The sequence below is a fragment of the Trifolium pratense genome, linkage group LG6 (genome assembly GCF_020283565.1).
Source record: "Trifolium pratense cultivar HEN17-A07 linkage group LG6, ARS_RC_1.1, whole genome shotgun sequence".
NCBI lineage: Eukaryota > Viridiplantae > Streptophyta > Magnoliopsida > Fabales > Fabaceae > Trifolium > Trifolium pratense.
The window spans coordinates 34,524,541-34,551,041 of NC_060064.1; the positions used below are offsets into that span (position 1 = coordinate 34,524,541).

At 32.2% G+C, this 26,501-nt stretch overlaps 2 protein-coding genes across 3 annotated transcripts; both read right to left on the reverse strand.

The window, feature by feature from the left end:
* Positions 1–663: 663 nt before the first annotated feature.
* Positions 664–18,128, reverse strand: LOC123890690 (inositol hexakisphosphate and diphosphoinositol-pentakisphosphate kinase VIP2-like). Of its 2 annotated transcripts, none has more exons than XM_045940346.1 (30): positions 17,681–18,128; positions 17,433–17,492; positions 16,286–16,332; positions 15,286–15,369; positions 14,554–14,617; positions 13,920–14,073; positions 13,769–13,839; positions 13,032–13,136; positions 12,795–12,887; positions 12,086–12,160; positions 11,169–11,254; positions 9,493–9,699; positions 9,318–9,417; positions 9,146–9,216; positions 8,246–8,324; positions 7,687–7,845; positions 7,506–7,548; positions 6,893–6,975; positions 6,616–6,678; positions 6,463–6,537; positions 6,233–6,358; positions 5,446–5,687; positions 4,880–4,924; positions 4,041–4,107; positions 3,721–3,792; positions 3,073–3,326; positions 2,916–2,973; positions 2,042–2,209; positions 1,390–1,464; positions 664–1,015 (listed from the first exon to the last, which is right to left on the reverse strand). In XM_045940346.1, the coding sequence occupies exons 1-30, from the start codon at positions 17,777–17,779 to the stop codon at positions 758–760; spliced, it is 3,183 nt and encodes a 1,060-aa protein (XP_045796302.1). In that variant the 5' UTR covers positions 17,780–18,128; the 3' UTR covers positions 664–757. The 2 variants fall into 2 exon arrangements, with proteins under 2 accessions (XP_045796302.1, XP_045796303.1); XM_045940347.1 differs by having other exon boundaries at positions 17,699–18,114.
* Positions 18,129–22,752: 4,624 nt separating this feature from the next.
* LOC123890693 (GDSL esterase/lipase LTL1-like) lies at positions 22,753–24,922 on the reverse strand. The gene is made up of 5 exons (XM_045940349.1): positions 24,594–24,922; positions 24,382–24,509; positions 23,981–24,223; positions 23,422–23,674; positions 22,753–23,229 (listed from the first exon to the last, which is right to left on the reverse strand). Exons 1-5 carry the CDS (start codon positions 24,838–24,840, stop codon positions 22,997–22,999), a joined length of 1,104 nt encoding a protein of 367 aa, XP_045796305.1. The 5' UTR covers positions 24,841–24,922; the 3' UTR covers positions 22,753–22,996.
* Between the last annotated feature and the right edge of the window lie 1,579 nt (positions 24,923–26,501).

Here is a 26,501-nt window from a genome sequence, read left to right on the forward strand (position 1 = left end):
CGACCTCCTGTATATATAATGCAATGTCCTGCCAGCTGAACTAAGCACAAGAGACCAACTAATTATCACTTTAATCCCTAAGTTTATGTACTTCATTATAAACTTTTTTTTGATTTTCACCACCAATTGAATCTGATTTGAGGGTCAGCTCAAGTGGTTCCAGTCCCTCCCAATCGCAGTTACGGGGGATCGAACCGCGATCATCCCTACCAAGTTCAGCGTCAATCACCACTGAACCAACTAATTATCACGTTATAATTTTAGTTACTAGATTACTTTAAAAGAGACAAAATATGAATAAAATTTGACAACTTATTTAAGAGGTGTTTTATTTTTTGGAAAACATTTTATATTTTCTATTTCTAGAATTTTGTTAATTTTACATTATAATGAGATTCTTTATAAAGTCGGTTATTGTGGTGATGAAAAGAAGATAAAATACTAGTTTATAGTAATTGATGAAAATAACCCTTGACATTTTTATTTTTATTTTTAAAATGAAGTTAAAATATTTTGAAAAGTAAATGACTCTTAACATTTTGAGTAGTTTTTAGACCAGCAACTATGATTCATCATTACTTGGTCATTACGGTATTTGCTTAAACACCAAACGAGAACAGCTAAAATGTGGTAAGCAAGTTTACCCACATGATTTCAGAAGTAGATAGCATAAAAACAGTGTTTTTCCCAAACTTTTCCATGTACATTAAGAAATATAAAGAGTAGAAGGAGGAATGTATAGCATTTTACAAGTTTATTATTTCCCATTAGAATGGGCATGCTTATGAAAAGGCCAAAGGTTTACTAGACGCTCAAGTACGCTTTTTGAGAAATAGCCGGAGAATCCTGCTGGTGTTGCTGGTGGAGGGAAGTCTTCCGCAGGCATAGCAAATGGACGAAACATCATCTCCATTTTTTCTAATGTGAGACATGAACCTATTTCTTGTAGCCTTTCAGGTCCCATAATAGGCAGTGTGTGCTCCTGATGTAATGAAGCAGCTTCACTATCGTTCTTCTGGCAAACATAAAACACAACAGAAATAAGTTAATGAAAAGAAATTCAATACATAATCTGCATACTTATTCACATGAAAAGTTGTCAAGAAGAGGATGAAGTTTATTTTATGTCAAGACTCGAGCATAAAGTTTAACAACAATAAATGGATACTTCCTATTGGATGCATTGCATATTTCCTACGAGAGCAAGTTTTGAGAATAAACAATGAAGCTATCTGGTATACTTAAAATCTAGGGATAATGAAATTGAGTTTCACTTTCACTCTCTTCTTATAGACATTAGATTAGATATGGCAATGGCTAATGAAGATAGTTCGAACCCACCATTCAAGATATCTTATTAGGGAAACCAAATAAACTGTATATAATTACCTCCAAAGGTGATAAATCAGCACCACGACTGAAGGTCAGCTCTATGCGGAACCTTTTTGGATCTTCCAAAGCCACCTGTAATTTGAAAATCAAAAGTATATTTTTTAAACAACAGCGTACTAGCATACATTATAGTAACACCTGATAATCAACTATGTCTTTGAAAATATTGTAACAGTCAACACTTAAAACACTATAGCTTCAGTTGGACAACTAATTAAAGTCATATTTGATTTAATACATCACTTCCTATATAACATTGTATTGTACTGCTTCCGGCAACCTCATTGCATCACAAATTCAAAGCAGGACTCAGAAGCAAAAGCATCAGCATCACGTCAAACAATTCCTACGATGAAGCATGAATTTATCTGTATTTCCATGTTTTCTCAAAAAGAATAGGTCTGTTCAAATTGCAATTCAAATCAATCTTCCGAAAAATGTTGCACTCATTCATACACAATCATCATCCTTATCTCCTAATCTTTTTCTATCAAAAGCATAACCGGAACTAAAAGAACTAATGTAGTGTTGGGCACTAAGGAATAGCAAATCAAAATAGCAAATTTACTATGCCAACTAGAGGCAAAAGATGGATATTGCAGTAACTAATTAGATATGTCGATCGAGCAAAATTGTAAAAATATACTACCTCTGTGTTTTCAAACATTCTCAGAACAATGTAACTCATGTAGTCAAGCTCTTTTGTTCTATATAGGCGCTCTAGAGCATTGTAGCAAACAAGGCTATCTTCATCTTGAAGAGATTCATCCATATTACAATATCGAAGAACATTCATGAGTGAATGGATATGTGATTCCTGTCAAGAAAAATAGTAAGTTAAAACAAGGGTATGGAAATAAAACTAAGAGATGAATTCTTAGCAAATGTCAAGAGTTTTATAAATCTAGAAATTTGGATGCATATTTTAGATAAAGGTGTTTGATATTACTTGATGCATCATTTGTCTTCATTCTAGTCTGTTTATCCACTGAATCCACACTTAATCAAAACTACAATTCACTATGATATAGAATTATGCCTTTGTTAATTTCCGATTATTTTTAAAAAAATTCACTTTCTTTTCATTTGTTTTTCCGGATTGACCAACGGCCAGCTGTTTTTAAGAAAAGGAAGTAGAACTCAATAAGTATATAAACAGAAATATGTTCATGCAAGTATGAACAAATCTTGTCCAATGTTGATATTGAAAAAGTCTTTACATCTTGAGAAATCAGCACACAAAGTTAATTGGAACAAAGTCCATATGCAATATAATACGTATTTATATGGTCAGCTTTTATAATTTCACCAATTATTCGGGATAATCACTAAAAACAAAATTTGTGTAGAAAATTTCAAGTTTGGGGAAACACCACAGATCTGTTATTGATGTAATGAGAATCATCAAATGATTAAATTAACCAGATAGGAAATAGTTTTGCCAACAATCCACTGGAAACAGAGGGAATAAAATGTAAATTTTTGTTTTGAGGGTTTATAACATAATGTAACACAGCACTCACTGATGTGAAATACAGGCGTGTTCGCACATGACGTTCTGGTGTCTTTACATTTGCATACCTGGCAGAGAATGAACAATATTATTAGAATACAACAGAATGTACAGCATAAATAAAAATAAAATAAATGTACAGCATAAAGTGAAGACAAGATATTTACTTTGGATCCAAACGATATTTTGTCTCTTTATCATCATCGTCATCTTGGTCCATTGATATATCGCTCAAAGTGAAGGATTTTCTTGTTTCATCATTCTTATTTAGAGATTTTGGCTTGGCATCTGTATTTTCCTTTTCAGTTTTTGTGAATGATGAATCGTTGTCTTGGTTACTCTTTAACTCAGCAACACTAATGGCTTCCTCACGGGTGTTCCTCAGATCAATCAAAAGTTTTCCCAATAATCGACGTGCGATCTGGATTAAAGAGGCACAAATAATTGAACAATGTATCAAATCAGAGTACCCGCATCGATTAAAAAGGCAAACATTAAAAAGGCACAAATAATTGAACAATGCATCAAATCAGATCACCCGCATCGATTAAAAAGGCAAACATTGTTAACTGTAAGAAACTTGTTCCTTTCATTTCTATAACCCTATAAAGGAGTGTTGGCGTCATCTAGAAATTTTCAAATTCATTATATGAGGTGAAATTAACTAACCCTTTATCACAAAAAAAAAAAAAAAAATCTTACTATTGATCAGGGGTTCACTTTAAAAGAAGACTGAACGTAAAATTATGTGCAGACACAGTAAGAAACTTGTTTCAAGATCTGTAACATTGAAGGAAATTTGTGATACTCCTTACCTTTGAGCCAATCTTCAGCTTCTGACTTGGATTAATTCCATATTCATTTGGTATTACACCATCAGCAAGTGCCTGTAAATAAGAAGAGGTGCAACAAGGAAAGTGAACAAATAGAACTCATCAGTATATACAGAAAAATATCATATGTTTGTGTTTTATTTCTGCAAGGGAATACCTGACTGTCTTTGTTTTTAACATACAATGTTTCTTTCAAAATACTCGAGGCAAAAAAAAAAAAAATTCATAATTTTATAAGAAATGTTTGTCTTGCATTTGGTTCAACCAGTTAGCTGAGCACGGAATTTCCTAACGTAACATACCTGAGCAACTTTAAAAAGTTCATCCAATCCATCTAGATTAAGATGTGCATTGTGCAAGAGATCATATCTGTAATGTGGAAGTAAATGTTAACTTCTTATGAGAAAGGAATAAAAGAAGCTACAAGATTCAAATGAAACTGCCAATTTATTTTTCAAATTTGTGAAACTGAAAACTGGTTTAGGCATATATGATACAGACACACATAAATAAGATTTAATTTTAAGTGTTATGCTGACGCTAACACCATAGACAAGGAAATTTTCTACTAACTAACTGCACGGGTCTCCTAAATCTTAAATCCCACTCCCAACCCAAATACCACATTAGCTTGAGACCGGTATAAAACTGGATGGAGGGCCGATGGGAAAAAATAGCCCAGGAGCAAAAAATATACATGAAAGTAAAGTAAACATTTTAAGAGATGAAAAGATAGTTCAGTTGAAGACCTATTAATTTTTTGCTGTTAGTACCTTTTCTGCTAGTTACGCATGTTAATTTGCTTTTGGTTATGTTAGGATATAAGATAATTAGAAGTTTGTTAGTATATGGGGATAAGAGTGGAGTTTTTTGGGATATGTGATAAGAAGAGTTAGTAACAATTTATGATAATGAGGAGCTAATTAGGGAGATAGTTAGGATTGAATACTGTAAACACTGTGAATAGAGTAGTAAGGTGCCGTTTGACCTAGCTTTTTTTCCTCTTCTTTTTCCTTAGAAGTAAGAAGCTAGGCCAAACAACAATTTTTAAAAGCTCTAGTAAGAAAAAAAATAGCTTACTTGAAATCTGAAAAAAGGTTTATGGAAGCTGACAATAAACCTACTAAAAGAAATAACTTACTTGCATGAATCATAGACGTCTGGAATTTGGGTGATGTCAAAGCGCCTGTACAAGTAACACACAATTGAGTGTCAGCCAGCTACCATATCACACACACACACAAGAAAAATGAAGTCATAATGGTTATACATGAATGACATGAACAGGAATTCATGATATTTTTGTTAATAAATTGTCACTGGAAAAAGCTAACTATTAGAATTCCAACAGCAAAAGAACATTTTGCTGGTTCAATATGCTACAAGGTGAAACTAAAGCTTTCTCTATTGCAATGGCTTGTCAAGAAAATAATTTAGACGAGGTAATTTAATATTATATATCGGCAGAAAAATAATTTCATCTACTCATCAAGTGTCCATATCAAGTGTCCATATGCAAACCACAGGTCTGTAATAAATTTTGACTCACAGTATCTAGTTTTTGAAAAACACAAATGTGACATCGTCCATCATGCATATAACTAACCTTTCTCATGTACTAATGGTACTTGAAGTAACCTTCTGTCTCTTAATATCCATAATAGAATAAAACCAAACAAGAACATATCAACAAATATAAATACTTACTCCTTCCGTTCATTATACAGGTCTCTTTCAAGCTTTTTCCACCGAGCATACATTAAGAGAAACCCTTCACTTCCACAAGGTAAGCCAGAAGCTAAGCGATCAACATCAATATTTGTCTTCCCAAGTGCTCTTGCTTGGTCATACGGAGGAATAACGTCATATAGGCTAGTTTCTGTGAGTTTCTCATTTTCATCTTTGGCAAGAAGTCTTACTTGTTCAGTAACCTTTTTAATCAAACTTACCTATTCATGAGATACACGGGAAATTGGGAAACAAAAATAGATTTAGTTGCATATTTACAATAATAGTTTCACATTTCTATTAATAGTACAAGCCTATAAGGAATTAGGAGGCAATAATTTATCATGGATACACTATTCTGTTTGGATTAATAAACTCGAACAACAGAAAACAGACATGCTTCCCACAAGCAGAAGATGACATGGTCTGAATACTGACAAAAGATCATCGTGATCATGGAAAAGGAATAGTAAACCCACCCTACCAAAATCATCAACAAATCTACTAAAATTTGGTTAAATCTTTTTTTGACATTTGTGACTTGCAAATATGTTTCAATATCATATTTAATCGAGATATTATCTCAATAGGAATTAAGAATTCCATTTCGTCATTATTCTTGTTGAATCAACACAAAACGAAGCTAAAATGAAGTTAAATACTCGAATCTCCATAAGGCATCAGACATTGGTCAATATATACTAAGTATATAGTAAGAGGATAAAGACACAACGATGCATCATAGCTATTATTTACAAAACATTACCAACTTGGGAAGCAATTCTGCTGCATTGGGTGGCAATCCAGCTCCATCAACCATCCAAGAAAATTCAGGCGATTCATTGGTATGAACAGTCTTTGAACTAGAAGTAATGATTTCGTTCAGCCGAGCCTGCAAAATATTTGAGCACAAACCATTTTCAATTTATCATCACTACTATTGCAATGCCTTTATGGTAGGAAAAGGACAATATAAATCATTATAACATCACAAACCTTGGCTTCTTTCATTTCAATACTGGCATTGTCAAGCCCATCCAACATAGAGGAGTCCTTGCTAACAAGGGAAACCTGCGATAAAATTTCAGTTAAACTAAATCCAAAACAGAGAACAAGATCACATATTTTATTCAGGAAAAAAAAACAAACCAGAATTGGAGTTAGCTGCCCTTCAAGATCAAGAAGACCTTTGGCAAATGCGGCTGCAGACATCTGTCAACATATACCAATGAAATGTCAGGAAGACCTTTCAGATGACACTCTTTTAGACAGATTGTGCAAGTAACAACCAAATCTAGGTACCAAAGAAATAAAAATTAAAGCCATTAAAAAAAAGAAATAATAATTAAATAACAAGTGGATAAACTGCAAATAAACAACTTGAGCCTTGTTTTGATAGTGGGAGTTAGAGAAACGTAGCCCATACCTGAACACGACCCTCGTCAGAACTGTAAATCTTAAGATCATGACGGTATGTACTATGGAGGCGAAGCAGACCTGTACCTTCTCCTGTAATTTACAGAATTTGATTTACCTTTGTTATACATATTATAGTCTACTACCATGTCAGTGTTATAATGAAAGAAAGATCATGTCTGAAACAATTATGGTGACTAAAACCTACAAAGCACTGATACTGCAGTTTTCTCAATATAGGTATATACTCCCTCCATCCTTAATTATAAGCGCAAGTTACTTTTTTGATTCATTGAATAACTGATGAATATAAGAAGTAACTTTTGCTTATAATTAAGGATGGAGTGAGTATGTGTGTATTCACTTACCGTTCAACCTACAACATTCTATTTTAGTTTTAAGTGGAGATCCACACATAATTATATATCTTTGAAAGCATGCATTCAGGTATCCAGCATGCAGACTTGAAAGAAGAGTCTCAGAAATAATCAAAAATATTAAATTAGAAAATGTGAGATCACAGGACGAAAAACTGATGTAATATGACGCAATGATGTTTTAGTTTAAAATACAACCGTTAAAGTTTAGACATTTGTTGCTGAATGAAAGTATAGTTGAGTTACCTGGATACATATTATTGCGGAAATATCTTCCAAGTTCTTCGGCCTGCAAAGAAAAAACATAATCAACACCACTTAAAAAAAGGCTATAAATAAGAACATAAATTTATCCTCAGCAATAATAGCAACAATACATTCAAACTCAAGCTGAGCCGAACTATTTTTTGAAATTATTAATCTTCACCTGCTTTCTGCCAGCATGTGTAAGAACACCACCATATTTAAGAACCATCAAAGCTTCAACGGGTCGTTCTTCTTCACCTTCACCATTGCTTTTGGCCACTTTGACCCACTTTAATGGCTTCAGTTGAACTTTTCTATATATGCCAGAGAAATGCCCTCCCTGATATTCAGAGGGAAAAGAAACCTATGAAACATCTCCAAAACTTTTATGATTAACAATTATGAGAAAACAAAAATAATGGCTACAATTATCAATGATTTGAAGTACAAGCAGGAGTATTATCTTCCTCTTTTGGAAGCAATCTGTGCGGCATGTCACGGCCAACAGATTTTCCTAAATTATTGTTTCCAGAGTAACTTTTCTTTTATCTAGAGAAATGCACAGCAGAAACGACCAAATCTTTTTTTCACTAAGTGGGATCGCTACATTGAACAAACAATGCCATAGTGTTCTATAAAAAATGAAGTATTCAAAGAGGTAAACATTAAATCAGGTTATTAGTACCAAATAACCTCATGAATGAATAATATAAAATAAAATAGTCAAGAGAATTAACAACCTCTTCAAGAACAGCTTTAACTTGACGGAGCTTTTCACCATGCTCTCCTTCAGCCTCACTATCACTTTCTCGATCTGGTCTAAACAATACATAACAGCTATAGTTAATTCAAAACTTTTTGCCAACCGAAATGGCAATGCATACATCCAACAATAAAATTAATTGTTTTTTTTTTTAAATAAATTAATTGGTTTTATAACTAGGTTAATGATGTTTGAAGAGTGCTTAACGAGTAGGAACTTTATGATTCATGATTTGATTGCTTAATTGTCCAAAACTGGAAATTCGGTGGCCAGGGGTGATTTATATGGTTAACGAGTAGGAACATCTAAACCAGAGTTAACTTACTACGTGTACATTTCATAATCCTTTATATATAAGGAATGAAGCAAACAACTGAAAGAATCTGCAACCATTTCTAAATCTGTTTCTTCTCGTCATCATTTACCTGTCCTGTTTAGAAGTGCTGTAAATTCACATCTGCTACCCATTTCATATCAGTCATAATTTTTTGCAACTCAATGCAATGAAATTTAGCTCTAATTTGGAGACTCCTTGCATATTCTTTCTTTTCTGTCTCCATTTATGAGAGAATAGATATTCTTCACTGTAATTGTATTTCTGTTCTACGCTAATAAACTACTCTTCTTTCATTGGGAAATGTAATTTCCAATTATGTTTTTCCTCCTACACATTTACACTAGTCAAGAGTGGAGTAATCAAGTGAAATTTCGAAACTGCACTTCACAAGACATCTTCTCCCCTAAAGCCAGACCAGTCACAAACTCACAATCTTATGAAATATATTAATTAACCTTTGGTGTGAAATTGGAAGTGGAGATTAAAATTAAATGTCAAGTTAAAGTAGAATTATTTTGAAGTTTATGAAGGGTCAATCACCTAGTACGTGGAACTAGCATGCGTGTGGCATCTAACAGATCTTGCAGTTGAACAGCACTTTTAAGTTTTGTCTGCAAACAAAAGATCATAAAATCATACAGAAAATGTCAAAAATCTAGTAGCTCAAATGAAATTTTATAAACATTGCAGAAGCACTAGACAATAACATTACCTCTGCTCTAGGCCGACCTCCATTGTATTTTAACATTAGGTTCAGAAGCTTTTCCTCAGTAACTTTTAGCTTCACTTTTTGTTTGGGAGTTCTATCACCACTGCCAAAACAGAAGAGTAAATAGGGAAGAACATAAAACTTATCAAATGTATGATGAGAAGGGAATCGAACATACTGACGCATAACAGCAATTACACAGCGTAGTTCCTCAGATTGTCCAAAAGTTCCAATAATACCACTACCCTGACGCGTAAGTCCCTCAGTAGGTTGGACTGGTTCATTTACTTTCCATGGTAAAATTGGTGGAATAGCTGAAGAAAGATGAGGTGCTTTTGCATCTAAGAACATCTTCCGCAACACACAGGCAGCATCGTCATAATACCTTCCGAAGCATCAAGCAGAAAGAGATTTTCACAAAAAGAAGTATGGTGTGATAAATAAATAAATAAAATATAAATAATTCATGTCCAACAACTAGAAAAGATGTCACAAATATATTTTTCTTACTTTACATTCTGCAGTATTATGAAATGTATAAAACCCACAAGTATCACAGTTTAAGTATCTCAAGTCCATCATATAAAATCACGTGGAAATGGAGGGGTAAATGATGGGATTCTATCAAGGTAAATACAGTAGATAAAATGAAGGAAATCAGTACCAATTGTACTTATAATCTATGGATGATAATAGAAATAGTGAAAAAAAAATTAGCTATTGGAACAGAATCTTTGATCTCTCAAACTCATATTATTTGCCATGAGTTCAAAATGTGGAGGGCACCTAAGAGAAAGTGGGATTTTGATTAGAATATTAGATGAGAATGAGTGTTAGGACTATTGCATAATTGTTTTACAAATTAAAAAACTTTTCAAAATTACTAAAATACAATGCTGTATTAGACATCTAGAGTTCAGGTAAGCTGGACAAATCCTATCTTTTCAAAATAAAATAAAAAATATCTCTAATGTTTTTATTCCTAATTCTATCTTGTCTCATGTGTCTACTCATCAAACTCTAGATGCGTAGATACGCGAGACGAGATAGAATTAGGAATAAAAACATTAAAGAGAAAATTGAAATAGCACCTATTGGCAAAAAGATGCAAGAGTGTCTTGTCTTTACATGGTTTAAGCATGTGTGCTGCCCATAAAATCACCAACAAGAGGATAGATTAGATGGTAGGTGTCCAATAGTTACATTTGGATTCAAAGGTGTTGTCATCATTAGACATGATTTATTATTGCATCGTTTGTTAGAAGCGGTAAAAGGCTTAAGTTGTTATTGTTGTATGATAAAATGCACAAGAGCTTTAAATCACTAAACCGGTTTCAAACTGGTACATAATTAAACTGATTTAGAAAATTATACAATTTTTATGAAAATGGTTTTAAAAAACTGAACCAAAGCATTAATGTGGTTCAATTCAGTTGTGTCACTTAATTCAGTTTTCGCTTCATTACTATAATTTTCTTCAGCATATAATGCAACAAATATAGCACAAAATAAGGACGGGACACTAAATACTGAAGAAAATATGCAGGCTAGACAGAGAGGTAATATGGTTCACAAAATTCAACATCCAATGCACAGCGGTTTCATGGAACATTTTTCAAATAGCATGTCATACAGTCTTGTTGCCTTTTCCAACATATGTTATGGATAGAACTAGAGATATCAAACAAAATCCCCAACTCAGATATAATAATATAAATCTCATTGGAAGAGTTGTAATTTGTAAATGAAATGTGCTAATTAGCAGAAGCAAACTGAATAACAATTTATGTAAATGGAATCATGTTTCTAGTATTAAAATGAAGACTACCAAAAAATGTAATTATAGAATGTTACTTGTGTGAATTTTTCACGAAGCTCCATCCATTCACATCACAAACATAGGAGCGTCCCTCACATCTCAAGAGATCAAACCCACAAACCTGCGAGAGAAAATAGTGGTTTACACTGGAACACTAAGAAGAACGGACCTTAAATATTTTCTTTTCACCACAAAAACACAGCCATTTTTCAACCTCATTGTACAACAATGTGAAAATTTCAATGGTGATAACCCTTGCCAGGGTAGTCAAAGGAAATAGGGCATTTTATTGCCTTAAGCCAAGAGTTTCAAAAAGTTAATGTCTTACACTAGAAAGGCATTAACATTAGAAAAAGAAAATGGAACAATACTCAGGACATGTTTGATTGTCTTTAGTTATAATTTATAATAACCGTTTGATAAAATTGTTCTGAAAAAAAAATTGTTTTTTAACCAAGTAATATCAGTTTTGGTAAATTTAGTTTAAAAACAAGAAATAATTATATATAACAGTTTTACAAAACAACCTAATCAAACTAGCTATTAAGATTTTAATTTTTTAAAAACTAAAATAGTTTTTGAAAAGAGAATTCAAACTGTCCCTTACTGTTTTGTATTATTAATGTTAATTTCTCCATGTGATTAGCTACTCAAGTATCATATTTAATATATCACGAGCAATAACAGTAGAAAGGAAAGTGAGAGAAAAATTGAGAATGTGAGAGTGTTGAGTTTCTTATTTCATTAGCTAGGATTATCCAAGTACAGCAATGCTAAGATTATCAATCAGTCCACACTACAAAATTTTAACGTAAATCAACCAAAATCTACAAACCAGGACACGATATTCAGTTATGAGAATGTTTCATAAGATAATCATAAGATTATCACAAAGAACAAAAGAAAATCACTTCATCTTATAATAGTGTGCAATTAACAGTACACAACATACCGATTGCCTGAAGGCAATGCAAACCTCTCTTGCCATTTGCTTTTCAGCAGGAGTAAGTAACACTGGATACCTAACCTGCCAAATGAAATTAGACACGCCCTTCAATAAGAAATTCAAATTGTTGTTTCACACTAGTCAGTAATTCCCTTCAATAATGGTATATGTCCATTCCTAACCTATTTCACACAAAATTCTATAACTAAGATAAGCTTTAGATGTTCACATGATTAGAGAAACATTTATTAAAGCCTGAGATAAAAAATATTAATCAACAAATTTTTTGGCTGTTATAGATGAGGCATATGGTTGTGGTACAAGTGTACTCTGAGAAACACGCAAGAAGGCAGGTTAGCTGGAGACATGCGAGAGAATAACAAATAGATGATTACAGTAATCCTAGAATAGCCATTCTGAACTAGGGGATACTTGAAAGGAATCCCAAACATTCACATCTTAGAAATAGTAACTGAAAATAAGAAAGATAGATCTGTATTTAAAAAGAAGCCTACATGTTGAATAACAACAACAATCAAGGGGTTTTCCCAGTAGGTGGGTCGGCCAAATTTAACTTGTATACTGACTCAAAATCCATTTGCAAATTCTGAACTAAATGTACAAGCATCTTAGTAGTAATCCATTATAGCAAGGACAAAACATAGATTATAGGAAGTGAAATAAAAATAAGGGAGATGTTTGGCAGATTACTTACTTCCTTCCCATCATGATTTCTCATAACAACACCATCAACCACAGGAGACTTTCTTGCCTCAGCATGAGCATATTCAGGGCCTACTGTATACACCTACAATCATTGGTTGAAATTTTTTAAAGATCATTTGTGATGTGAATTTTTTTCAAAAGCATGACACGTGTTAGAAACATCCCAAAGATATTACTACACACACACACACACACATACAAAAACATAAACCTCAAACTTCCAAACCTTAACATCTGTCCCTCCAGTTGGCATGAACTCCTCATAAATATAGGAGCCTTCGCGCCTCACCCTTCTAACCTCTGGATGGAACTCACTGGACCTGTTGCCAACCTAAGATCAAACAGTACCCAAAACAGACCAGATTGCTTAATAAATATTCGAACTTAAGAAAAGAAAGGATACCATCAACTATGCCAGAAACTTAATGTCACTTGTGTTACACATAATGATGATTTCATGGTTGTGGTTGTTAGAAAATAATATCTAATCATATCTTGGTTTATCCCTTAGGTCTTAGGATCAGTTTTCAATCTTAGTGTCTTAGATTATCTACTAGGACTGATTTCCATATCTCTTATTATCGTTATTGTTGTTGTTGTTGTTGTTGTTGTTATTATTATTATTATTATTATTATTATTTCTTTTCTTAATTCCCTATTTATTTAGGATCAAGTCTATGTATCCTATAAATAGGGATTAGTGTGTCTTTGGAATTAAGTCAGTATCAAGTTACTATGAATAATATCCGAAATTCTTATTAATTTTTCTCCTCACTTTTATCTAAAGTTCTTACTACCCATCTATTACTTAAGCATGTAAGTAGCCAAAACGCTAAACAGCCAAGTCAAAAACAAATTACCATGTCTCTTGGAAAAGGGATGTCCTCTAAGATCATTAGATATTATCAGTACCACATTATATCTACCAAAGTAGGGAGAGTGACATGTCACCCAAAAATTTACCTTCCTAAATAGTTCCTTCATGCCTCCACCAGCTGAACTGGGATAATATATCATTATACTATGGTTATCACCTTTAAAAATAAAAATAAAAAATAAGGGTTATCCCATATTCAAGAAAATATATTTGCAAAATAAGAGAAAAAAAACTCACCATCAATAGGCTTCTCCACAAATGGCTTCCAAAAACGCATGCCATGAATCTCGACAAAATCTTCTTCCTCAATGAAGTAATCTAGCTGTTGGTATGGTACTTCTCTGTTTACAAGGGCGTATCTTGGAACATGGATTCCAAACATTTCAAGACGCTTGAAACCCAAAATTGAACATTATTAAAACCATATATTATGTATCTGAGAACAAATAGCATAAAGCATTTCGGCTGTAATTTGCCATATATATATATATGTTTCCCAAATGCCTAAGCTATTAGACAGAGATCCAATCGGCTGTCATTTGCCGCATGCAACACACATGCATGGACGCACACAACTATTTAATTACATCATCATTTTTATTGTAAAAACTTTTGAGTTGTATAAATACATTTTAAAAAGGAACAATTCATCTCCTAGTATATGGTTGCAGGAAAAAAATTCAATTATGTAGCCAAGTGAAGCTAATTAAACGGAAATTCAAGACTTCAAACAAATGAAAGGTACAATATTTATTTATTGAACAGAAATCCGAGATAACTTAATACACATGACATCATCACGCACTTAAATATCATGAAAACTGAAAAAACAACAGTATCTAAAAGCAATGAATAATGTAATCCTTCCTACCTCATAGACTTTCCTTCGATCATGAAGAAGGTGCTGTGGCTCCAGTTCGTTTACTAGGAATGGTCTGGATCACAATGAACAAGTTTTGGATCAATAGTCATTCTCATCCAACAATTGAAAGGAAGATGCAATGGAAAGTATAAACAAAAGAGCATAGTAATACACACAGATTAAAGAATTTAACTTTATACATGTTCATTAGTCAAAAAAAAAAAATTTATACATGTTCACAATTAAGTAAACATCACCATTGTCTACAACGAAGAGTTAAATATACACAATATGAATATACATCGTAGGCATATGTCCTCCAGACCTCCACTACTATAAATAAAAATTAAAAGGCCTACCTACAGGCTACAGATACAAGAGATTAAAACCCTAATAAAAATAATCCAATGCTCACCGTGAAACATTATGTGTCTAAGTTTGAACTAACAACAAAATTTATGAAATATAACTCCCTTTAAGTACCAAGTAATTTTGATACAATACAAAATTTGTTACAGATGTTTCTTTCAGACGTAAATTATCAAGAAGCTAGCAAATAAGTATCCTCATATACATAAGCAATTTTTCATCCTAGGTGTAACTGGCCATGACCCCAACAGTAATCTCACAACATCTTATAGTTGCATAATCCAACATTTTGATGAGAATAGATGGTAGATAAGGTTCATAAGATTTATATGACATGCAAATAAATTAAAGTTCGCAGGTAAACAAGCTTACTTTCTCAAAGCAGCATATGCTTCAGCCTTTTCGAGGGGATATCCAGAGGAATGGAAAGCAATCAAACAATCACATATTGGCCATCTGAAACAAAATGTTATTTTGGTATGGAAACAGGGTGACTCTAAACATCAAAAAGATGACAGCAACAAATATTTCAGTTATAACTTACATGTCTTAAATAAAAATATGATTCAGGCAACATATTTGAAAGAAAAAAACATCAGTTTGATCCCTTGTTTGGACACATTATGAGAGAAGGCACAGTAACATGGTAAGAAAATAAATTGTTCCCCAAGAAAGCATATTTTGTCTTGATCTATCTTCCCTCCAAAATTGGACATACAACAAAAGTGAAAGTCGAGTATTCAATTAAATTATATGAGATCCCAAATTTATCCACCACCAATGAAAATGAATTGTCAAAAAATTACATAAAATGGAAGCGCCACAAAGATAATACTCTTCCATTGTCATTTCCCTTTTGTTCCCTTCCCTCCCAGTGTCTCCCAATTATACATAAGTCAACTTCTCTACTACCCATAAGTAAATATGACGACAAAGAAATTATTATCAGCTTTGTTACCATTCCCTTATTTTCCATCTATCCTGCTAGGGATCTTTCTTATCAGATAAAAATGGCTACTAATAATGGGATGATAAAAAGCCAGGACAGAAGAAATAAATCCTTCGATTTGGAATTTTAACATCTCACATGACATATAGAATCGTAGATATTCCTTTGCTTAAAGAAACCAATCCTTAGTACCACCGAGTATGTATATATGTCCTGAAAGGCATGAGAATAACCAATATCTGTCTATCGATAGAGCTTGAGAACATTCTATCATTTCAATCAGTTGTTCAATGAAGAAAACTAAAATTGAAAGCTATTGCAAAACACTGAGCAAGTTGTTGAAATAGATATAGCTTTAAAAAAAATGGAAATACACCAATATGGCTCTTCAAAATGCATAGTCCAAACAAGTTCCAACTATACCTCTCTATTGGTTCTTCAAGTATAACCTTGTCCCCAAAATGTTCCACCTGCATACAATACAAAGTTCAGATGAGAATATTGTAAAAACCATAACGAATAATGCTAGCAACACACTCTTTAACAAACACACTCCAACACACTCTCTTTTATTGGTTGAAATTCACATGGGTCCCATAAAAAAATGTGGACCCATATAACTTTTATGGGACCCATATAAATTTTAACCAATAGAAAAGAGTGTGTTAGAGTGTGTTGCTAGCACTCCTCAAACCATAACCATAACAACTATCTCTGCTACTAAACAACCGAATTAAAAAAGAAATACATATAAAAATTAACTACTACAAGAGAGTGAGAAAAATAGCATAAAGTACATTTTAATGCAGTACAATTTTTTTTGGAAAGTCATTTCGTACCTGGAGTTTTGTTGGGTATATCAGTGCTTGCAAGTAAAATTAGTTCAAAATTTAAATTTACTTTTAAATAATTAAATATAAAAAATAGCATGCAATTCAATGATTGGATGATGGGTAGGTTCTAAACCAAACTCCAAGATACCCGAATGTCCACCATTTTTTTTTTGGAAAAATGTTATATTTAGCAGATTCATGAACAAGGACCTATTTGGATTAGATTGGATTATTTAAACTAATCTACTAAGATAAATATTGTGAGACTATTTCGAAGCACGTACGATGCAACTTATTTTCATAAACTCTATGGGATAGCTTATGAAGACAGCTTTTTTTAGTTTATTTTAAGAAAAAATCTTTTTTTTTTAATAATCACTTTTATCATTTTAATAGTGTTTGTTATAGATTTTTAAGAAAATCATTTTGTTAAAAAAAACATTTTTTTTTAAGTGTTGGAACCTCAAATCTTAAAAATATAATTTTTATGATAGTAAATAAACAAAAAGTTTCTACAGATATTTTTAAAAATCTCTAAAAAGAAATCTCTACATTTTTTCAAAACAAAATCTTTTTTTTATTTAAAAGCTTAAGCAAATAGACTTATAGATGCATACATAAGCACTTATATTATAAGTGGTTATGCCATAAGCACTAAATTAAACTAGTCTTCAAAGCAGTGTACAAGTCAAATCCAAATCAATGATGATGAAACAAAACTGATCATACACACTTACTTCAAATTCACCAAATGCTTGTAATCTCTGAAGAATCTGTTCCATAGGAGCAGAAGAAACCTACAATAAAAAACAGAGCAACGGAAAATCATACACATTCATAACAATTAGTCTCTGTTTTGAACTCTTTTAAACTTAGTAATATCTAAAAAACACGAAAACGAAGAAGAAGAAAAAAACTGGATCCACAGTGAAAAACAAAACCAAAACCAAAAACAAACAAAAAAAATGAAAAAGTGAGATTGAACCTCGAAGCCACATTTCACCTTCTTTTCCATCACACAGACTCCAATCTTAATCTTCGTCGGCATAACAACTTCTTCATCGGACATATCCTCCGCCGCCATATTCTCCGCCGTAGAAAATCGTAGCTATTAACGGTTATTGATGTCGCGAGAAATGCGCAACGGAAAAAGGAAGAATCGCGAGAATGTAGAAAATGGAAGAAGAGAGAAGAGAGAAAAGAGAAAGAAAGTATAACCGCTGAGTCGGTTTTAGTATTTATAGTGTGAAAAACGAGTTAGTGAAGTCACGAGTTCACGACTGACGAGGGTCACGCTGATGGAGAAAAAAGAAAAGATAGAGAAACGAGTAGTAGTTAGCCAAATCGCTATGTCTGTGGGGCAGACCCGGATTTTGTGCCGTCACTGACTGAGTGCAGTCGTGTTATATGTTTTCGATTGTTTGATTAAAATTGAACGGCATATGATAAAGATATATTTTCATTTTATAAAAAGTAAAATTTCATCTCGATGTGAGACATCTTAACACACCTCCTCACGTCCAATATTATTGGATTTAATGCGTGGATATAAACGGTATGTGGTCCAATAGATCGGGAAGAGGCTCTGATACCATCTTAAAAATGGATATTGGACCTAACTCATCATTACAAAATCGACTTGTAAAATGATGATTGCCACTTGCAAACACTTGTCAAAGGTCATCTCACAACCGACGTAGGACTTCTTAACATATTTTAATTATATGAATTTGATTTTGTGATTGATGCATACGTCTCCAGACATGGGATCTGTTTGGGAGATACTGGAATATACAATGAAAAGCAAGGTTTTTAAACTTTTACTTGAAGAAGAGAGGTGGAAAAAGGTTCACAAGTTGAACTTGAAAAATGAATTTTGTAAATTATCTTCCTAAGGAAGAATCCAAACGGAACCCACTTTAGATTGTTGTGTTGCTGCTTTATGTGTCACTATCATAATGTGACATACACTCGTAAATAATATATCTTTCTATTTCTATTATTAGGTTAGGGTCTTTTGGGTGATCTTGGAGCCAAAAGGAATAAAGGATAAGCTTTTGGACTAAAGAGTATGATAACAAATGTTGTTAGGGTACTACATAAGGAAGTGAATTACTCTTTTCATCTCAAAATAAATGATAAATGACAGAGTGAAAAATTATGAAAAGTTAATATTTTAAAAATGTTTATTGAAAAAAATTGAATAAGATCTTATATACTACTAGTTACATTTATATTATTAAAAAAATGTCTTGCCAACAAAAAATATGGTCAAACAAGATATGAATATAGTGAACCTGATCAAAGTAGGTTATTTAAAATGAGACATGACGAGTATAAGAATTAAGAAGTTCGCAGTGAAAATTATTAAATTGGTCTTTTTCTTTGCAATTCCCTTTTAAATGGATTTCTAACTTTATTAAAACTTTGATACGACAATATAACGTTAACAAACAAAAATTTAAATCTTAACAACCATATTAAATCCTTTCACATGTGACCAAATGTCAATAATAATTTGAGATCCACAGTTTTTGATGGCATCCAATCAGAAGAAGTTGTACGATTCGTAAGAAAACAAGAAGGTTAATAGTAGCTCTTAATCGATAGTGTTGAGTCTAATGGGAAAAATAATGGGATTAGATGACACAAATTTCTTATAGCTTAACCAAAATTTTGAATTCGATATCTGACTTGAGCATGCAGCAACGTTAAAATTTTTAGGAGAGTTTGCCGCTCATTTAACTCTTAAGGAGAGTTTGCCGCCTATTTAGCTCTTAAGTAAAGTTTACCATATATTTCAATCCTACAAAATTCGAATAATTAATATATACAATTGCACGCAGAAGATATTTTTTTAAAATAAAAATATCACTGAAATGATTAATTTTTTAAGAAAATTAATTTTTTTAAGGGTTATGTTAACTTGTGTCCTAAGGGCACATGTTAAGCTACCTAAAAATAGAAATAGATCATTTAATGATATAAAACATTTAATGTTTAGAGAATTGAATACACTACAATTTCATTAAATTTTTTTCACATTTATCTTCTTAACATGTGCCCTTAAGGGCACAAGTTAACATTCTCGTTTTTTTTTTAATTTGACAAATTTAAGAAAACTAACTGGACAAGTGGAATGTGGTATGTTGGGCACCTAAAGCAAGATAACTTTTGAGGTCCCCACAAGAAAATTTTATTGACCTGAGTGTGTGTGTGTATGTTTCTTTCTTTCTGCTGGTTTCTTTTGTTTTTCTTGGTCATCTTAGATTCACCTATGTTGTTGTTTTTTTTTGAAGGACCCTATGTTGTTGTTAATTATAATTAGAATCTCGTACGTATTATTTTATGGAAAATGTTAACTAGTGCTCCTGGGGTACTGATTAAGAAGCTAAATAAGGTATGAATGTATTAGAAATTGTGTAATTTATTGTTTATAAGTATAAAAAATACTCTTTTCAATATAAAAATTACTTCTTTTGATATCCTTAACTAGTGTCCTGGGACACTGGTTAGCATGACCCTTATTTTATTGAGTTGTTATAAACAAATCATCTAGTAGAATATTGTTAATTAACTCGGATTTTATAAATTAAAAAATAGGATATTCTTTTGTCAGTTTTGTCAATATTATTCAGAGAATCTTCAATATTTTATTTATAGTTGCTGCTGCTACACTAACACACTTAATCAACCTTATCTATTTTTTTATATTTTTTGGGTCATATCAACCTTATCTATTTAATATCACTAAATAAGAGAGTTTTACATAAAGTTGAAAGGATCTAAGTCAAAGTAAATACAATTCAAAGGGTTAAATACTTATTTTATCCTTGATGATTATTTTGGAGGTGTAAATTAATTTTAAAATGTTAATTTGCTCTTTTAAATTTGTTTGTATTAACATTTGATAAATTAGCTTATACGTATTTTATTGATTAAATATATTATATTTAATAAAAATGTCAATTTAATAAACTTAAAATGATATAAAAAAATATATGTTGAAATGATATTTCAAGTAAGATTCTTATTAGCAAAATATATTTCAAGTAAAAAGACATAAAAGTGAAAGAAAAAAATAGTAAATTATAAATTACCGGTAAAAATAACTTTAAATTAAAACTTAAAATTTGGACCAATAGTTAGTTGGTCGAGTGGTGATTAACGCTAAATTTGGTAGAGATGATTATGGTTTGATCTTCGTAACTACGATTGCGAATGAACTGAAATCACTTAATGTTAAAACTCTGACCCTCGAATTAGATTATGTGGTCGAGTAGTAAGATATTGGTTGGGAAAACCAAAAAAAGTTTGGGAGGGAAAAGAAACGGCCGATTTATTTATTCTCTACATTAGAACAAACCAAACACAGCCGCAAATACATGCTACTGCCAGTAATTTAAGAGGCATGTTCAATTTCAATGACTAGAAGCTTTTTTTGTATTATCGTAATAAATAATCGTAAATATCTTATTTTTATTGATATTGTTTTGGATTCAGCATAGAGCTGGTTCAAATCCGCTCTTGCTTGGACAACACAATAAGACGAGCTTTCCTCGTCCACGTCAGCTCAACATATGTGTTCATCCTGTTCAGGACGCGTGCTCATAAGAGCCTATCCACTTCCCTTGGAACGTGGGACAGCTCACCCAGGATGAGGACCAAATAACGGTTTCTCCCTCCATCTACGGAGATTCTTGACAGTCATTCTTAATGGGCTGCCCAATACGGCTCATTAAGGGAACCTTTGGCTCAGTGCTGAGGGCATTATAAAAGCTCTCATTCACATGAGAGCCAATTATTCAATTTATTCTAACCCTTACACTTAAACTTGTATCTCTTGTGCTTTTTACTAACTTAAACATCGAAGTGTCAGCATGTGCAAACCTCTCCCTCCGGTGGACGATTCGCTGCTCACACGACGGTTTTGCTAACCATCAACTTACTCTGATGAACAGGTAGGATCAGATATATTATTTGTTAATATCATTCATTCAATCTTGTCACTAACGAATTATAAGTAGATAATAACAAACCAAACATTAAGGACAAATAATTAGCTAGCAAATAATATCATCCACTAGTTTGCCTTTAGGTCCTATACATTTAGCAACAAAACAAAAGAAAGAGGAAACATTAAACTAAAAGTTCAGCACACCACAAATAAATACATCATCCATCAAACAAAGAAATATAGATTGATCATCAATTTTCAACCACATATGCTAATCCACTATAGCTTGTAGGTGGCTGGTTGGTTGGTTTTGCAATAAAACCAATAGAGAACGAGATAGTGGATAAGTCTATACTATTAGATATTAGATGAAAGAGTTGATGTTGAAGTTAAGATGTGGGTTGGTATCGCTAAACGACATATAAATAAAATGATCTATAAATCTATATTGTCGTAGGCTATATTTGTCCACACGATCTATTTCTAAAGGCCGCGATTAGAAAGCTGGACCACTTCTATGTAATTAAGGAGCCTCTTTTACCCTATTTTAGAGATCTTTATTGACAAAATTGAGACTTAAGCATTGGAGGAGCTTTTGCAAGTACGTACCCTCGGACTGACATCACTGCTATAGAGGCTACCTACTTTAGAAAATATTGTACCTCAATATCACCCGATATTGACTCATGTTTTTAGACTATAGAACTTTGAAAATCTAGATGAATGGGTACTTATTATAAAATCATTGAATTTATTTTGAGGAAGGAATATAAAGCTTGAAATAATAAGGTAATGAGTCATTTACCATAAAACAACCTGGACCCCATCATTTAGTGTTTAATTAAAAGTATGACTCGCTGTCATATTAATTTTTAAATATTTTAAAATTATAAATATGTGTTTTAGTTAGTAAAAGCGACCATATTTTTGCTTCATTACAATGATTATGATTATTTTTTTCCATTGTATTCTCGATTTTTATTAAAAGGGTAGTGAAATAATCATCTTTTAGATGGCTAATATATACAGTACTTTTTTATTTGTATCTCATTTATGCTATCCTTAATATAATCAACTTAGGTCAAAAAAACAAAATACAATAAACTTTTAAGTTTTTCTCCCTTATTTTCATAGATATCATGTTTCTTAACATTAACAAAGGTACGAATTCTAATTGAAAAATGTATCCATAAAAAGAAAAACTAGAACTTTTAACTACTGAAACTCTTTTAGTGTTCTTTTATTCATCAACCGAGCTACCTATTTGGGACAGAGATAAAACTTCATTCTAAAAGTTAACAACAAACCGTTGATAAGGTCATTTATTAGGCTCTTCTATCTAATTCATGTGCTAGCATCCAAGGCAAGAATGGTGCTAAGGTTCATTGGCTTCATGTATGTAGTTGAACCTGACATAATTTGCTCCACAATAAGTTTATTTGCCTTTTCAGTTGGATGGAATGCATCCCAAAATGCATACAAGTCTCTATTGGGACATAAGTTTGAGGATGTTGTGCACACTCCAATACCATTATAAGGTCCTTGCCCACAACACGCTGTTTTTGATGTAGCAAATCCTACAAAATTAAATCAACAATACAGATTATATGTTAATAATTGTGAGTCATAAAAAAAGTATTTGTTTCTTGCTAAGTTTTGTAAGACCTAAGTTTGGTCCGAGTCTGATCTAATACGTGTTAGACAGTTGACATGTATTCAAACTGAAGTGTCACATAGTTATAAATAGAGTATAATCTAAGTATTAGTACCAAAAGCTGTTGGATTAGCAACAAAATCGTTGTGCATTTGTGCTGTATTTGCAGCAATGAAAATGTCACTCCCAAATTTCTTATTGAGTCCTTGCAACATTTGTTCTAGTTGAGGATTGTACAATGATGCACCACGTTGTAGTTCAGCAGAACACTCTCCATTGGTGCTATGTGTAGCGCGTTCTGCTGGGGCACAACCCAACGGTCCTGTTCCTGTGATTAGAACTCGCCGAGCGCCCAAATCATATAGCCTCTGCAATAAGTTTTGTAAGCATTCACTAAGGTCTCATTTGTTACAACTATTTGTGAATCAATAATTTTTTAAGAATATAATCACTTTAAAAATAAGGCGAAGAAAATCTAGACATTAGCGGACAAAACAGGTTTTGCCCCCATCTTTTATCTATATATCCTTATTATATTATAAACCCTAAAAAAAAAAATTGAATTGTCTAGAGAACACAAATTTTAAAATCTGCTTGAAATAAGAATCTATTTTGAGTAATTTCTTTTTAATTTTTTTTATTAAGTATGAATAAAAAATAATTGTAAAGTTTACCTTCAAGTGCTTTTTGTACTCACAAATGAGGAACTTAACATAGTGTGGTAATTTATATTGGCGAGACCTTGCAGAAGAACGTACAAGATAGTAGTTGTTTACAAAATCATTGCCTCCAACTGTCATGAGAAACAATGCTTGATTTACAAGTCTTTTAGTCTGTGAAACTCCGATTAAAGCCGATAATCGTCGTTGATACTCTTCAAAGTTATCTAGTTGTGTATGCATTCTTATCACATTTATCTACACAAAAATTGCATTATCAAGGTTTACATTGTAACTTAGAACAATAATTTCAAAATCTAATATAGTATCCATTATTTGAGTACTAATATATGAGTAGGTATCATATGTACTAGTCTAGGTATAAAAAAAAAAGTGTTTTGTGATAAAATACTTACAAATTGAACTCCAGTGTCATTAAGGATTCCAATTCCAGCTGAACCAAAATTAGCACCAATTAGAAGATTTTGCCCTGTTAATTCTGGGCTCAAATAAGGTAATGTAGACTCAGCACCAAGTCTTTGACCTGAAAAAACATAATTTGTTATAAAACTTGGGAGAATAAAATTAAATTTAAACCAAAAAAAATTAATATGCATGGAAACTTAGCTGATAAGATCAGGAATATTGAAGCCATTAGAAAATCGACCGGTTGGTTTACGAGTTGGATAATCAATTCCATAAGGAGGAGAATCAGCACGAGCAGTGGTAAATAAATAGTTGTTATTTCCATTGTCAACAAGAGAATCTCCAAATACAAAGAATGCTCTTGGCCTAGCTTCACCTCTAGGCACAATAACACCAAGGACTAAACTAAGAAAAATCACAATAGGAATAAAGTTTGAAGAGGGTGCCATTGAAATGAAATGAACCTTTTGATTGTGATTAAATCAAAGGCTTTGGTTTAGAAATGAATAGAGATTCATTTGATGTCCTTATATATAACCTTTTGGATGCCATGTTGCTATAAATGTATATATTTGCATGACTAACATTTTCGGGATTTAAATTTTAATGCATATTTTAATTACTTTTTAAAATTTAATGTAGCTATTTTTATTTTGTTTTCACCACCAGTATTGGGCCAACTATAGATCGCCTAATCTGATTCGGGGGTTAGTTCAAGCAACAAATGATTTCAACTCCTTTCCAATCGCAATTGCGGAGTAATCTAGCGAATTTGATAATTGGTTTATTTGATCTCAATTCAATCACTATTAATGTTCTGACTACTAGAATTCTGTGATATTATTTTATAGTGCACATAATCTAAATTTCATTTTTGGGTGCTCTTTTATTGGAGAAATATGATTTGAATATTTATTTTTTGATAATTTTTGAACAACTTTCTTTCTCATACTCATATCGTGTTCTTATTCTCTCTATTTTTTTTTTCTTTCTCTCTCTCTAAAGTATTTTTGTCCAATAAAAAAAGGGAAAACAAATGTCCTAAAAGTTATAAAAAAATACATAGTTGTTAAAATAACATTCCTCCTTTTAACGAAGGTTTTAAGGTTTCAGATCTAAAAAATGTGGCAAAATGTTATGAGGTTTAATGCAATACAAGTTGGTAAGCATGGGAAGCAGCTTTTTAATTGGATGTGTGTTTCATGTTTGACTGTTGAAAATATAGAGTGCGTATTAATACTTTTTATGCCAACCAATCTAACTAGCATGCATACACAACGAATTTAATAGTAATATTTTAGCTAGGACTAAGACTAAACCAATAAAAACCACAATATAGGAACAAAACTTGAAGAGGGTGCCATTGAAATGAAACTTTTGAATGTAAGTATATAAGGTTGACTATACATTAATAATTCAAAGGCTTTTGTTGTAGATATGTGTGGAGATTCATTGATGTCTTTATAACTATTTTCTATAATATGATCAAAACTATTTTCTATAACTATTTATGTTGGTTTAATTCTAGTGAATTTGGATTCCAACAAAGTTTGGAATTCAAGTCTTTTGAATAAAAAATCGTGGTTAAGAGCATATATAGACAGAATTAGAAGGGGACTAGTAGAGATTATGGTCATCCAACCTTTTTAATTTTTTATATATTAGTACGCTATTATATTTTTTATCTCTATATTTTATATTTTATTTTTGAACTTTATTTGTGGACACTTCTAGATACTCTTTTATTGAAGGCTTTGAGTTTTTTTTCTATAACCCTTTGGTTCCTAGGGGAAAGAGGTCCTAGTAGTCCAGAGTTCGTCCGCGAGGTAAGTAAAGTCTGGCCAAGAAATTGTTCGATTCAGGAATTGAACCCAGGTTCTCCCGAAATCCGTCATTTTAGGTGAAACTCATTAACTACTTGAGCCCAATGACTTGTTTGAAGACTTTGAGTTTTTTATCTGAAAAATGTGGCAAAATGCTATGAGGTTAATGTGATATAAGGTTGGTAAGCATGGGAAACCTCTAGCTAGAAGTAGAACCAGAACAAATTATTTTTCCTAGCTCTTTCTAATTGAATGTGTGTTTCATGTTTGACTGTTGAAAATTTAGG